The sequence below is a fragment of the Micropterus dolomieu genome, linkage group LG08 (genome assembly GCF_021292245.1).
Source record: "Micropterus dolomieu isolate WLL.071019.BEF.003 ecotype Adirondacks linkage group LG08, ASM2129224v1, whole genome shotgun sequence".
NCBI lineage: Eukaryota > Metazoa > Chordata > Actinopteri > Centrarchiformes > Centrarchidae > Micropterus > Micropterus dolomieu.
The window spans coordinates 22,515,636-22,529,234 of record NC_060157.1 but is presented as its reverse complement, the minus strand read 5'-3'; the positions used below and the strand labels follow the sequence as shown (position 1 = coordinate 22,529,234).

At 39.2% G+C, this 13,599-nt stretch overlaps 1 protein-coding gene across 8 annotated transcripts in view; it reads right to left on the bottom strand.

Moving 5' to 3' along the window:
• The window catches only part of ubr4 (ubiquitin protein ligase E3 component n-recognin 4), a 62,988-nt gene that overhangs the window by 47,400 nt on the left and 1,989 nt on the right, over positions 1-13,599 (bottom strand). For 2 of the 8 annotated variants that reach the window (XM_046057522.1, XM_046057524.1), the window contains exons 2-24: positions 13,364-13,461; positions 13,128-13,231; positions 12,750-12,879; positions 12,360-12,505; positions 12,056-12,155; positions 11,616-11,757; positions 11,321-11,445; positions 10,891-11,015; positions 10,565-10,624; positions 10,208-10,398; positions 9,848-9,947; positions 9,383-9,520; positions 8,886-9,003; positions 7,125-7,211; positions 6,901-6,942; positions 3,092-3,279; positions 2,768-2,924; positions 2,527-2,612; positions 2,216-2,385; positions 1,581-1,860; positions 1,091-1,223; positions 479-558; positions 263-391 (exon numbers count right to left, since the gene is read on the bottom strand). In XM_046057522.1, coding sequence (XP_045913478.1) covers positions 263-391; positions 479-558; positions 1,091-1,223; positions 1,581-1,860; positions 2,216-2,385; positions 2,527-2,612; positions 2,768-2,924; positions 3,092-3,279; positions 6,901-6,942; positions 7,125-7,211; positions 8,886-9,003; positions 9,383-9,520; positions 9,848-9,947; positions 10,208-10,398; positions 10,565-10,624; positions 10,891-11,015; positions 11,321-11,445; positions 11,616-11,757; positions 12,056-12,155; positions 12,360-12,505; positions 12,750-12,879; positions 13,128-13,231; positions 13,364-13,461 — 2,929 coding nt within the window. Of the gene's footprint in view, positions 1-262; positions 392-478; positions 559-1,090; positions 1,224-1,580; positions 1,861-2,215; positions 2,386-2,526; positions 2,613-2,767; positions 2,925-3,091; positions 3,280-6,900; positions 6,943-7,124; positions 7,216-8,885; positions 9,004-9,382; positions 9,521-9,847; positions 9,948-10,207; positions 10,399-10,564; positions 10,625-10,890; positions 11,016-11,320; positions 11,446-11,615; positions 11,758-12,055; positions 12,156-12,359; positions 12,506-12,749; positions 12,880-13,127; positions 13,232-13,363; positions 13,462-13,599 lie in introns of those variants that run through there. The other 6 variants (XM_046057528.1, XM_046057529.1, XM_046057523.1 and 3 more) reach the window with 5 other exon arrangements.

Genomic DNA, 13,599 nt, shown 5'->3' with positions numbered 1-13,599 from the left:
GGCCGATTAATTTAGGTTGCCAAACATTCGGTGCATTCCTAATTAAAAGGCTTTCAAAATCAAACAACTGGAAGGTTTTTATTTAAAGTTAATTTGCAAAGTGAATGATGAAGAAATGGTGGAGCCACAAAGAGCTGGTAACTTGAAACGCTGGGGACAACATGAGCTTAAAGTAGTTCAGGGCAACTGTGATGCCGCCTGCATCACGGCCTTGTTAACCAATTTACACAATTCATGGTTTGCTCATGAGGTGTTTTCTCACCATAGGAGTGATGGGCTTGTTCTCCTGTCTTCTTGCTGTGTCAAACTGAGAGCCTGCTACCAGGAGTGAGATGAGCCACCCGTACAGGTCATCGTATTTAACTGCGCCACTGAACAGCTTAGGAAAGACCTACAAGGCAAGAAGAAACGTTATGTTTGAAAACAGTGAAGGACATTATATTTTTGTATACTTATTTATTAGAGATCAAAGTTTCACCTTGCTGTCCAGTCTGCTGATATCATCTTCAGATGCCTCAGGGGACAGAACGCAGTAGAATTTGGGCTGAACATTTGAATCTAAGATGGAAATGCATGAAATCAGAACATTATTTTCTAGGACGAACATAGCCACATCCTCTTCACAAAAAAAGAAATAAGAACAGACAATATGAAATACACGTGTTTGTTTATTGCATCTCCTGTTGTTTTTAAGTTCGTCTTTTTTCAATAATTTTGCAATATTTCACGCAGACACCTAGCACAAACTGCAATGTTTATCAGATGATGGGAGAGGCAGGAACAGTTACCATAACTGAAACCACTAAATACAATATACATTGCTTTCTGATGTTTTATAAGACTCAACTACACTCGACAATATGAGCAAATAACACTTTAAATGGCTTGCAGGATATAAGCACTGAGATAAAATGCAAATTGGGAAATCAATGCCACCAAGTTGAATACTTAGGGCAACCACTGATCTGTTAATAATCTTTGTTTATGCTAAAAATAATGTGTGGCTGTGAAAAATCGATGCAAGCGTCTGGTGAATTTCTCTACCTGCTGCCATGCTCTGGCCAGTGTGTAAAATCTTCACTGATCTTACCTGCTGAACAGTGTTTGGCCCAGTTCTCCTCCACCTCTTTGAATCCATAGTAAAGTGGGAGACTGCTGCGTTTGCCACCTTCCTGAACAGAACATGGCCCGGTGGATGGTGGGGTGAGGAGGTTATACTGCACCTATGAATAATAATGGTGGTAGAGAGAAGATAAATTTCCAGTCATCACAGTACCACACACACATTTATTCAAATATTCAGCATCAGAATAATGATTTGTACTACCACTTTATTTGGGTGTCATGTTATTCCTATAACTGGGGTAATCAAATAAAAAAAAACTTGGAAAGTTGGAAACCTTATAAATATATGAATCTGTGGTATTAAGAGGTTGCTTTAAAGGAATTTTCTGTGAAAGTGAATGTGTAGACATTTTTGTATTCAAATAATAGAACACTAAATCTATGCAATTTGGTATCAGGACAAGAAAACCACCATTAGAAAACCAGTAGAGAGAAGTAGCAGAGAAGCAATTAACCTGTTCAAAAAGGTACAAGGGAGCCTTGGAGTAGTGCCGGAGCAGGTAGTCAAAAACCAGACACAGGCGGGCCAGATTGAGGGGGACTGCCTTCAGCTGGGAGTCTATGCTCTGTGCCACTTCAGTGATGGCCTGGGTGACCAGGGTCAGGACTGACCGTCGGCCGCGCTCTGACAGATTGTGGAAAAGGAGCAGAAGGAGCTGAAGATGCTCCACATTAAGGTCATCTTCTCCATGAACAGAACTCTGGATAGTGTGTTGCTTCAATGTTCCCAGAAATCTATGAGAGTAGGAAATGAAAGGCAGCAGAAAGGAGAAGTGGGTAAAAAAGAAACCACAGCCCCACAGTAGATATGACTTTGAACTTCACTGTAAAAAGGTGTGTTCCCTCTGTTCTCGAATATTGGTAAAAACTGATCAACTTAAAAAGGTCTTCTTTTCGCTCATTACTTAACACGGAAGCCAAAGTGAAGCAGAGCGTTTCTGTGAGCACACTAACTCCAGTTGTTTTCTTTTTTTAATTATCAGTCAAAAGTACAAGTACTGATAAGATGTTATGGTGAATGCTTCATGGGAAGAATTTAACCAGTTCATTGTAAAAATTAGCCTGATGAGTATTGCCATGGTTGCCATACCTTTCCCAGACTTTCATACACTCAGGAACATCTGGTTCTCCTTGCACACTGGCTTTGTGTTGCCATATGAGGAGAAGTCTGGAGAGGACCGATAATGATTGAGGGTGAATGTACAGGGGCCATGGGCCCTCCGAAAAGGGCGCAACACCTAATTGTTGAAGAAGGGTGCTCTGGGAATGACAAGGGATTCAAGAATAAGTCTGTGGCATTAAATAAACAATTCAAATAAGATGCTCATTACTGTAAGTTAATCACAGAGATTTGTGATGCTGGTGAACAAGATACTGGCACAACAAAGAAATTCCTTTCACCTGCAAGGCCGGGGATGGAAGATCTGATGTTACCAGGGTGTGGTTGAAGTGATAAAGAGCTAAAGAAAACACTTCGTCTGAGGAACCTGAGGAGAAAAAAAAAAAAGCTATAAACCTAGCGGCATGCATTGCTGTCTACTTACTATGGGCTACACCTATCATTAGCTACCAAGCCAACAAAAGGAAGTCAGAGTAACATTTTGATCATCTTTATGATCAGCAGACATTTTTTCAGGTGTACCTTTGACATCTTTGTCAACGTCTTTGATGATGCTGGCTAACGTAGCCATGTGCTGCTCTGTCAGGGACACGCTCAGGTAGTTGCGGATGAAGTTGTTCCTGGACTTAAGCATTGATGTGGTGATGAAGTTCAAAATGCTGGAGGCTAAACTGAGGAACTATAGAAACAAACAATTGTGAGTTGCTGGGTTGTCATATGTTAAAACGGAAAAACTTTCATAAGCTGTTGGCAGAGACATAGCGACATATATGCTTGCATTATAAAGAAATGCATGAGCTGTTAACTCTGGACTTATGCTGTCAGTTCGCAAAAATTAGTCCTCACCAGTTCTGGGTCTTTACGGCCAGCTAAAATGTTGCCATTCTCGCTTGGATTCTGCTTGCTGGGACTCTTAAGTCTGGGAGAGGTCTCCAGGGGTGGCGGTGGTGGAGGGGGCGGGGGAGCGACTTTGTCTTTGGTGGGCGAAATTGTCTCCTCAAACCAAAGCCCCAAGATGGGTTCACTGTCATCATCTGTAGGGAAAGACAAATGATGTAAATGAATGAAATGAGCTGAGGTATGTCCCAAGACTTACACGATATTTGTGGAGTGGTAGTGGTGTTATCCAAATGCAAAATGTAAAAAGCTTTAAAACTAGTTCATGACACCTACAACACTGTGCAGGACAAGAGCAAAAGACAGCAGTGAATAGTGAACATACACTGACTTCCTGTTGGTGAATATCCACTTAAAGATGAATACTACAGAATTCTTCTTCTAAGAATATCTTTCTCAAAAGACACACTTTTAACAAATATCCCTGACACTAAGGGAAACGCCATTTATTGTATTTATTTTACATACATTAATACACTTGTCATTAAAACAGTGAAATTATAATGAATCATGCTGTAGTGTTTTCCCATGTCAGCCTAGTTACTGAAAAAAAAGCTGCTGTACAGTAATCCAGATTTGTGTAGCTCCAACAGATAGTTTATAACACCTGTTTATGTACATGTTTTATTTCACTCTTGCTTTAGCCATTTAAATGTCCGTCTGTTAATAAAGCCCCGTTGAATTGAATGCTCGTGAAAATCTACAAATAATTAAGCATGAATCAAAGTTGTGTTCTTTTAATAAATTCTATTAAAAGAAACATAAGCATTTAAATTGCACGCAATGTTTGGTTCATAGCTGCCATATGCGATTGTGCAACTGGCAACTATGACACAAACAGTGCTAAAGTCAGGCTGACGCTTAGTGACAAAAATGTGTTGTTACTCTCCAACGGAAGCTGTCCAGTATCTGCTGAGCTGAAACGAAATGAAACTAGAGGAAAACGTGGGATAATGGCGTCAGCCAAACAGAATAAGGTGGCGGCTTTGCCACAGTTTTGTCTAGCGTCAACTCACACTGAAGTGTTTCAGCAGCGGAGCATTTAGCCTGCCCTACGTTGTTGAAGTGTTGTTAATTTGTCACTGTGTGCTTCAACTACAGATAGCTCTCTGTGAGCCCGTTTCGTTATGCAATCTGCACGGCAACATCCACATGGAGCATCTCAGAATAAGAGCGTTTGTCTGATTTTGCTGACTTATTCAGATTTTGTTTATTTGTGCAGTTGTCCTTGCTTGTTGTGCTTCTACTATGGTTAAGTAGGCTATGTAGTTAAATAGTTTTGTATAGTCTGTTTTAACTGTGTTTATTGTTGATATACAATTGCGAGTGTGCACAGGGTGTTCTATTTTGAAAATCGACCAGATTCTCTCTGCCGGTCTGTGTCTGACTTCCTGCCTGGTTCATCTGCTCTGTGCTGCTCGACGCGGGTTTTGTCAAAAATAGACAGTGAATATTGAACTCTAGCTAAACCTTTTTTTAAAATCGCAATTAGATTTTTTCCCCAAATCGTTCAGCCCTACTACAGGTTGGCTTCACAGCAGCATCTGTGGCGACAGTTTGCTAACCCACAACTTGCATAACGTTAGTTACATTGCTTGCCGTGTCGCTGTTTGCTCTACATCATGGTATTTGATATGAACTTGATTTCTCCAGAATCAAATGCCCCACCTTTAAATATTATCTTGGTGTACTAATACGGTCAATTCTGTCACATGGCCGACCAGCTATCTTTGAAGCATCATGGAAACTATGAATTACAAATGAAAAAGTCATTTAAATATTAAAAGAACATTCTAATGCGATTGACACTATCATGAATGACTATTTGCTTTAAACCTATGGAAAAACCTATTCTGCCAAATTAATATTCAGTCTGTTACATTCAACCTCTCATGGAACAGAGGAAGAAATCCTTAACAGGTGGGATTTTAAGACCTAGCAAATGGGGCCTCTGCCAGAAATACTCTGTAAACCCAAAGGGGTTGTGAGGGTGAACAGAGTATGTCTTGCATCCTAAGCCACCATCTGATCCAGGTCAGATGGCAGCACTGCTCCACCGTTCACCCGAGAGTAAGACTTATGTCAGCAGATCTGATGATATGATTATAAAGTCAATCATTAATCTCTGGCCTATGGTGTTCTGCTACCGAGAACACTACCACTGTCTTACACTCAAAAAAATAGTATTTGTCATGGACAATATGACAAGAGGAGAAGGTGCAAAGCATCATTCTGGTTAAAATCTGGCAGGCCATTACCTATGATCAACCCCTCTATGTTATTCTGTCGTTTCCTTCATGTGCATTCAATTTCCCCAGCAGAAATAGAGAATCATCAGATGGTGCCCTCTAAAAAGGACCCTATCCAGGAAATCCGAGACAGCCAGATACTCTAAGATCATGTTTGTGGCATGGGAACAGAAAACAGTGAGAGCCTTCCTCTCCCCAGCTGCATAGAGGTGAGCCGTCTAACACAATAGTGCTCAGCTGGTTGCTCCTGAGTTTTCCCATTCCCGCTCCAGCCATCTCACCCTGGACAACTCCAGCAAAGGAACGAGTAGCGCTCCTATCATGGGTTTTGGTTCCAGAACCGGTTCTGTGTGTACAGGTGGAGCCCAACTACTTCTAGTGTCTCACTCAACCTCCCGCACTAGTTTTGACTCCTTCCCCACCAGAGGGTTGCCTTTTAAAAGAGTTATTTTAGTCAGGGGTTGGTCGGAGGTTTCTGCTTTCTCTTGCCATCCGACTGACGACACGCTGAACTCTCTCACCTATCATTGTGAGTGGTGGCCCAACAACAATACCCTTTTTCAGTGGCTATGAATCAATGAAATATATTTTAGCAACTTTATGATTAGACTTGTAAAGTATTTCGCTGAAGACGCAGTGAGTTGAAGTATCTACAGATTAATTCAAATACAAAAAATAGGAACAACTTTTAAATCTTAAAAGAATATCACTTTAAGTTGATATTCACATTTGCATGCAACATTAAAAAAAATCATAACTTTTAAGGTGAAAGCAAGACATAGCATAGTGTGTTTAAGCCCATAGTTTACAAGCACAAATAGAATTTATCGTATTCAAGAATAATACCACTTTGTGACATGGGTTACATTATGGCTACATTATTTTTGTATTTGTACATTTTCAGACATGTGTGACAAGTAATGCGAGTAATAAGAATGTGATGACCAAAAATTAATAAATAAATAAATCATTGACATCTGAGGTATGGCTAGGAAATATAACCATAAAATAGTGATTAGTATTGATGAATTACTACATGTAAAAAAAAAGAAAAAAAAAAAGGTTTATGTCTGTATTAAATTAAGGCAAGACAAGGCAGGGGCACAGAGTGTAAGACAAAGGGATGATGTGTTTTTAGGACAAAGCTCTCAAAAACACCTGGGGAAAACTTTTACTTTACATAGCAAGAGGAGCTAAATTTAGTCCATCGGTAAAAACAATAATGAGCACCCACATGTCAACACCACTGGTATTATCCTTTGAACCACACCGAGCCACAGATAAACCTCTTTGACAAAACATTAAGATTTAGTTCATGTCAATTTCAGTTGAAAGCACCTTTCAGACTAGGGGTTGTTTTGCCAAAGCCTCTTCTTCTGTGGCTCTGTCATTACTAAGCTACTAGGGCCACAGCTCAGAGCCTAAACTGAGAGACATACAATAACAAAATGACTCTAAGACAGTGAAGTTGACACCAAGTCTTTGACCTGAGGACAGAAAACTGCTGACCTGAGACACAAGCTGCACTTGTCTTCTCCTGTCTTCTCTCTGCTGAAATAGTAGACACTGTCAACTACACTGTCATTGTGTGATGAAGGGACAAGATGTTTTAATTACATTACTGTGTGTGTGTGTGTGTGTGTGTGTGTGTGTGTGTGTGTGTGTGTGTGTGTGTGTGTGTGTGTGTGTGTGTGTGTGTGTGTGTGTGTGTGTGTGTGTGTGTGTGTGTTTACCCTTCTCACTGCTGCCATAACCTGACTGACTGATCCACTGACAGCACACCTGTTTCACTGCTTCACTGATACAGCTCAGCACTGACACTAGCTCAGAGATCAAACACAAACATAACTCTGCTTTCAGCACTTACACACTGTCATAGAGAGAAATCTGAGGCATACCTTGAGGAATTACACAAAGCTTTAGAGATTATTGGCTTGTTGGTCAGTTTACTGATTCTCACTCAAGTGATGAGCATATAGGTTTACCTCTATTACAGCTACAGTTACATGATGCCCTGATCATGCCTTCATTCTATGGTCCATAAATCTATTGTATTTCCTTATTTAACGGTTTCTTCTAAATCAAATACATTAGAAATGCACAATATGGAATTTCAGGGCCGATAACCGATAATTATCTGGGTTTTTTTTGGGCCGATACCGATCAGTCTCCCAAATGCAAGAAAAATAAATCTAGTTTTTGTTTGTTGTTGTTGTTGTTGTTGAGTCCATCCTGAGAATAAAGAATAAATTAAATAATAAATTAAAGTATTTAATAATTTGTCATAACTTTGATTTATTTTTTTAAATATGTAGACTAATACATATTTAATACTACTAATAATAATGACACTAATATCAATCCTTATTGACAAGCATGTGCAGGCTACAAAAAAAACCCCATTAGAATAGCTTCACATAGCTTGAAATAATTAATGATTACCCAAAGTCTTTGGACACCACTGTTTAGGAAGGCTGCAAGCCTTTAACAATCCTGTGGTCACTTATGCTCTGTTCTTGTCATTGTCCCTCTACAGCTGGAGAGAGCCCGGAGAGGACTGCTTGGTCTCAGCCTTAAAATCTTTAGGTTGTTCATGACAATTTCGGTATTAGAATAACAACCTCTCTATGTCTGGGTAAAACATGCTGCCTGTGGATGGAGGAGACAGTGAAAGGGCTGCAGAGAGAACAGACGAAGATGTCGTATTTATGCAAGTTTATGTCCTGCTTCTTCAACGGGTGATTGATATCTTGCTTGTACTTCCGTACTTTGTTGGATAACAAGCAGAGTCAATGTGACTGTAGTGAAATTTAACCACAAGTTTGTTTTATTCTCTCTGTTGTGGCCTCTTTGATCTGCTGTCATAATTCAGAACCCGGGTTTCGAGAGACGCCCCTCGTCAGCATGCTCCACGTTATCGGATATTACTATCGGCTGAAATTCCATTATTGGAACAATTACAATTTAATGTTCGTACTTATCAGCCAATAATATATCAGTCATTGACATATCGTGCACCCTTAATATGTATATTATCATTATAATTGATCACTTGTGATAATGAGACATCTTGGGCTCAATATACAGTTTAAATCCTTGCATTATTGAAAACTACTTAATACTTACCACTAAGCAAAGTCATCCCAAAGTGTTCCCAAATACACTAAAATCCTTCTCTTTGTTGGACACCCACTTTGCTGCACATTTCATATGAATGACAAGTCATCTACTTCTATCAAGTTGAATAAAATGCTTAATTATCCAGTCCTTTGAGTTGTTGTTCCTGTATTATCAATGCTGGCAAAAAAATCAATATGTGCTCTGTTTCTTGTGTTATCTGTGAATGAAGTAAAAGTTATGTCCAGACAACTGTCAGAGGTGTGATGTTCTTCTTGTTTTGCAAATCTAAAGCTACTATGAGTGCATGAACGCTCAATTTTAAGGAGGCTTTCTGAAGTCATTATGTAATGCTTTAATCCAGAATGATAAAGTACCTTGACTGCTATCCTCCTCTGTACTGCTGAAATCATCCTCATAGTAGGTGTTTGAATCTGTAGAAGCACTGGCGTCACTGCTGACTGAGCCCTTCCTCTGGCGTTGGAGAACACAAGCCTGATGGAAGGAAAAACATGGACAATCTTAAAAATGAGCACACTTTTCAATCTTTCCATTACACTCACACACTTTTTCCAATCATACACCAATTTTATTAACAAAGCAGTATGTAGAGGAGAGGGCATTTGTTTTGTCTTTTATGTCTAATTTATGTCACCTTTTGTGTTATGTAAATATCAAAACTAGAAAAATTAGCCTTTAGAGAAAAACATTTTCCCCCTTACAGGCAGCTATCAGATGAAACGCATCTTATGACCTTCTGTCAGTTTTCCCAAAAGCAGCACAAGCGCCTGCTCTCGGTCTGTTTGCAATGGTCAATAAAACAACATAATTTGCAATTCCCCAAAGTATGTGCGTAAATATATAATGATTGCACCTTTTTGTAGGAAGTGGAGAGAAGGGTGAACAGCAGATTGGTCAGGGGCACAGAGTCGATGAGCCTTTGGACCCTCTGGATGGAAGTGCTCTGTGCCATGATGTTGAGCTCAGCTGGTGGCCCATCGCTCGCCCAACCCTGCAGGTGGAGGGAGGAATTGGAATGAGGAAACATGGCTTTCAAGGAACAGATGGTTCCATTTGTAAATATTTGTTATACATTTTGCTTGCATGTTTACATCATTTTATTCTATTTTTCTTTTTACATTTTATAGACAGCTACCACCAAATGAGTAATAAATCAAGATTGGAGATTTCATTCATTATAATGTTGAGGGTTTGTCTACAATCACCCCAATGACGGTGGTAAGTCTTGTGCTTATATGAACGGTACAAATCTAAGACACATTTGTTAAATTATGGACATTTTCTTTGAAATACAACAGAAGTTTATTGCTTCACTTACCCGGTGCAAGGCCTCAACTTGCAGATCCTGGAAAAGTGAAGTCAAAAGTTTGATGGCATGGTTGGCCAGGATAACGGACAAAACGCCAAACCCTTGGTGACTTAAGAAAAACAACAAAAATAATTAATGCACACAAATCACTTTTCAAGTGTGACTTTTTATGCACCACATGTCAGAAATATGCAAATTGTGGTTTTTAATTTTTAAATCAGCAAATAAAAAAAAAATTTATTTCAGTTACCGCTGCCCACACCTTCATTTATATAAATAAAAAACACTGCATAACTGTTGAAAATCAAAACATAAAACTGAGCCATAAGACACTAGAAAAATTATGTGAACTTATTCATAGGAAATTACCCTTTTCCAGGACCAAGTTTGGGTGATCCCGCGCCATCCTTGGTGCGAGCAGCAATATCCCGGACACGCAGGGCAGCCAAGGGATCCTTCTCTTTCCCTTTATCTGCCAGGGCAGTGGGGCTCAGGTTAAGAATCAGGTACAGGCTGTTCAAAAGGCACCAGGCTCCAAGCAGCTGGAAGTTCTGATAATGCTGTAGTACACAAATAAATATTTTATTAGAACCTCTGACACAATTATTAACTCCAAAAACAGTCCATTTCCGAAGTGGCACAGCCTAAGCAAGGTACTTACCAGTATAGGTAGAACTAGTATTATTCTTTTACTATTCTAGTGTTGCACTCACACCTGGTACTCACCTCTCCTCCAGCTCTTCGGGAGTTGCTGATGGCTTGTCCAATCATTTCATAGATCTCCAGCTGTTGCAAACAGACATTTTTGTTGTTACACATTTTAAATTTGCTGTATCTTGTCATTAGAGATGATAAAATGTCAAAATATGAGAATGAGTCTCTATGTAGACCCAGTCAGAATACAATATATCTCCTCACAATTCATTTTTCACTTACACTATGTTTATGTAATAAAAAAAAAAAAAAAAAAAAAATATGAAGGTTGAAGGTGAATATAAACATACATGTTAGTGAATAATGTTTCTATGTCATGTAGTACTTATAATACTCACACATTTCTGGACAATTGTGGCTGCGTCATTTTCATAGTCCTCCTCTTTAGTCCCAGTGGAGGCAGAGCGAAGCTGCAAGCCGCTACCTACCTGGAGAATGGCCATGCAAGTGGCCACACTCACACCTTAACGGGTAAAAAAGGGTTTTGTTCTGCTTTATTTATTACAAATTTGACTTTCAACACTATGCAGAGAATGACATTGTTGCATTCTGTTGATTATTAAACAGAGGAAAGAACAGCAGTGGTTGTTCCAGCTGGCGCTAGTATTCAAGCACATGACGTACTGCTGCACTGCTTTATGATCTACTGAGACGGTTGATGGAAACTGGTGTCATCTACAATACCTGCTTGTATGTTTGTTGACGTTATAGCAGTTTGAATAACTGGACAGTATAATTTTACTTTACCTAAAGAGAGTTATTACCTACCAGCATAGAGACAGCTCAAAGCTAGCACAGTCATATCCAGTAATCTTCCTGGTGTCAACGGCTCCAGCACAGGCAGGGAAAGTGTGTCCAAAGCCATGGTTACGTCTATCACGAGTGAATGAAATCTGGATATGGGTTTTGAGTATACAAAGTTAATTTAATGTTTCTAAACACTCTTAATCTAATACACATGCAGAAACTAGACAGATTCTACTGCCTCCTTCAAAACAAATCATAATATAAATTATACTAACATTAGAACATTTTTACATAATACATAAATTAAAATAAATACCCATTGCGAACCGCAGTGGCATCAGCCACTGTGGCAGGCATGATAAAGAAAGAGTTGGCTGATACAGCATCCTGGAAACGGTTGATGTAGCGTAGAAAGTAGGGCAGGTTGAGGCACACTCGTAACAACTTCTCAGACCCACCTGGAAATACAATTTATGGAGGAAAAAAAAATACTATTAGTCCAAACTGATATTTCATTTGGAAATCACTTCATAGAAAACATAATGTCAAATGACTCAATACTTCATGTGGCTGTACTGAAAACATAGAAAGAAAAAGAACTGTAAAGAAATGTATTTACCAATATAGTTTTACTGCAGTTTACAAAGTCATTAGGAAGTGTTATGCATATTCCTAAATATCAGACTTGTAAAAAATACTGTAGACTTGGGGTAAAACAAAGCCACAATGTTCTACGACAAAGCAACAATTTCTCACCAAGTTCCTGTAAGCTTGACACATTCTGAGAGACAAAGGCATTTTTCATTTTGGCCTGAATGGCTTGATCTGTGGTTTGGTCATCGCAATCACTCTCAGCCTGTAATTGGAGAGAGTTGAAAAAAAACTATTATTATTATTATTATTATACTGATTAATTACAACCAGCAATGCAGTGAAAGAGCAGATGTTTTGAATTAAATTACAGCTTAGTAAAAACACTGATAAACAAGTTGTTGTGGTTTAGCTGTCAATTACTGAGGACAGTAATGGTGCGGGCAGCTGGAGGGCTGGTAACACTTGCCTGCATGTGTGCTGCTGTTGGGGAGGCCAAGATGGTGGTAAGGTCAGGGTTAAAAACTGAAGTCAGTTGATTAAAGAAGTTCATTTGTACTTCTTTTTGTCGAAGCTCTGGGTTCACAGCACTGGGTAACTCCTTCTGATCTTCCACTATTAGATGAACAAGGACACAATTTTCTATGTCACATACCAAAGCTTTGCAATATCACTGATCAACCACTACAACAGTCAATATAGGAAACAAATAAACCAATCAAATAAAAACCATTGAGAAAACCCTGAATCAAACATGCTTCCCCCCAGTTTTAATACTCGACTTCTTTAATAATTGCATAATTTCAGTAAATCAGTAAAATATTGTCTAACTTTGGTCTGTCACTTAAGGGACACTTACCATCTGAAAGGGTCTTGATGGTTTGAGGCAACTTGGCAGATTTCATCATAGCGGTGAACGTAATGATTTCTGTGCGATCTAGTCTGCTGCAACCAGTGCAAAGTCCTTTTATTAGAAGAATCAGGTGTTTCTGAAGAAAAAAACAAAACAGGGTTACTCTACATCAAAGTGTACAATTCAATTCAACTTAAACTAGCCAACGAGGCTGAAAACATTGCAACAGGCTGCCTGTGGCTGGTAAATGTCCTGTCTCCTTAAAACTCACAAAAAATGCTCAGTTCAGTGCAGTCCCACAACATTACAATCTCACAGATCAGTACTGCTCAGTAGTTGTATAGACAAGCAGCAGTGGCCTCCCATGCAGTTTGTCTCTCTCACCTGTGATACCGCACATGCCTCGTCCGGGTTCTCCAAACGCAGCAATGAGAATTCAATCAATACTTTGCACGCTGCAGCAACCGACAGCAGCTGGTTTCTCGGTACTAGAGAGACAGAGCAAAGAAAATTTGCTAGTTGGAAGAACACACAACCTGTGACATCTAAATATTTTGGCTGAATAGCAGTAATAATTGCATATCGATTTAACTAAAGAGAAAATTTAATTAAATACATACTTTGTCCACATACTGTGGTGATGTAGTGTGCAGAGAGTGCCACAAATGATGAGTAGAAAGGCTCATACTGTTTGTCGTGGTGAAGGATGTCTGATTCACTGCAAACAACAAGTAGAATATCTCATTAAATACTCTAAAATATGAATTTACATAGAATATCTTAATAGAAGGTCTTTCTGGAGAAGAGATTTAGGGGAGATGCAATAGACAGATGTTGACATGTTGTTTGTATGAGA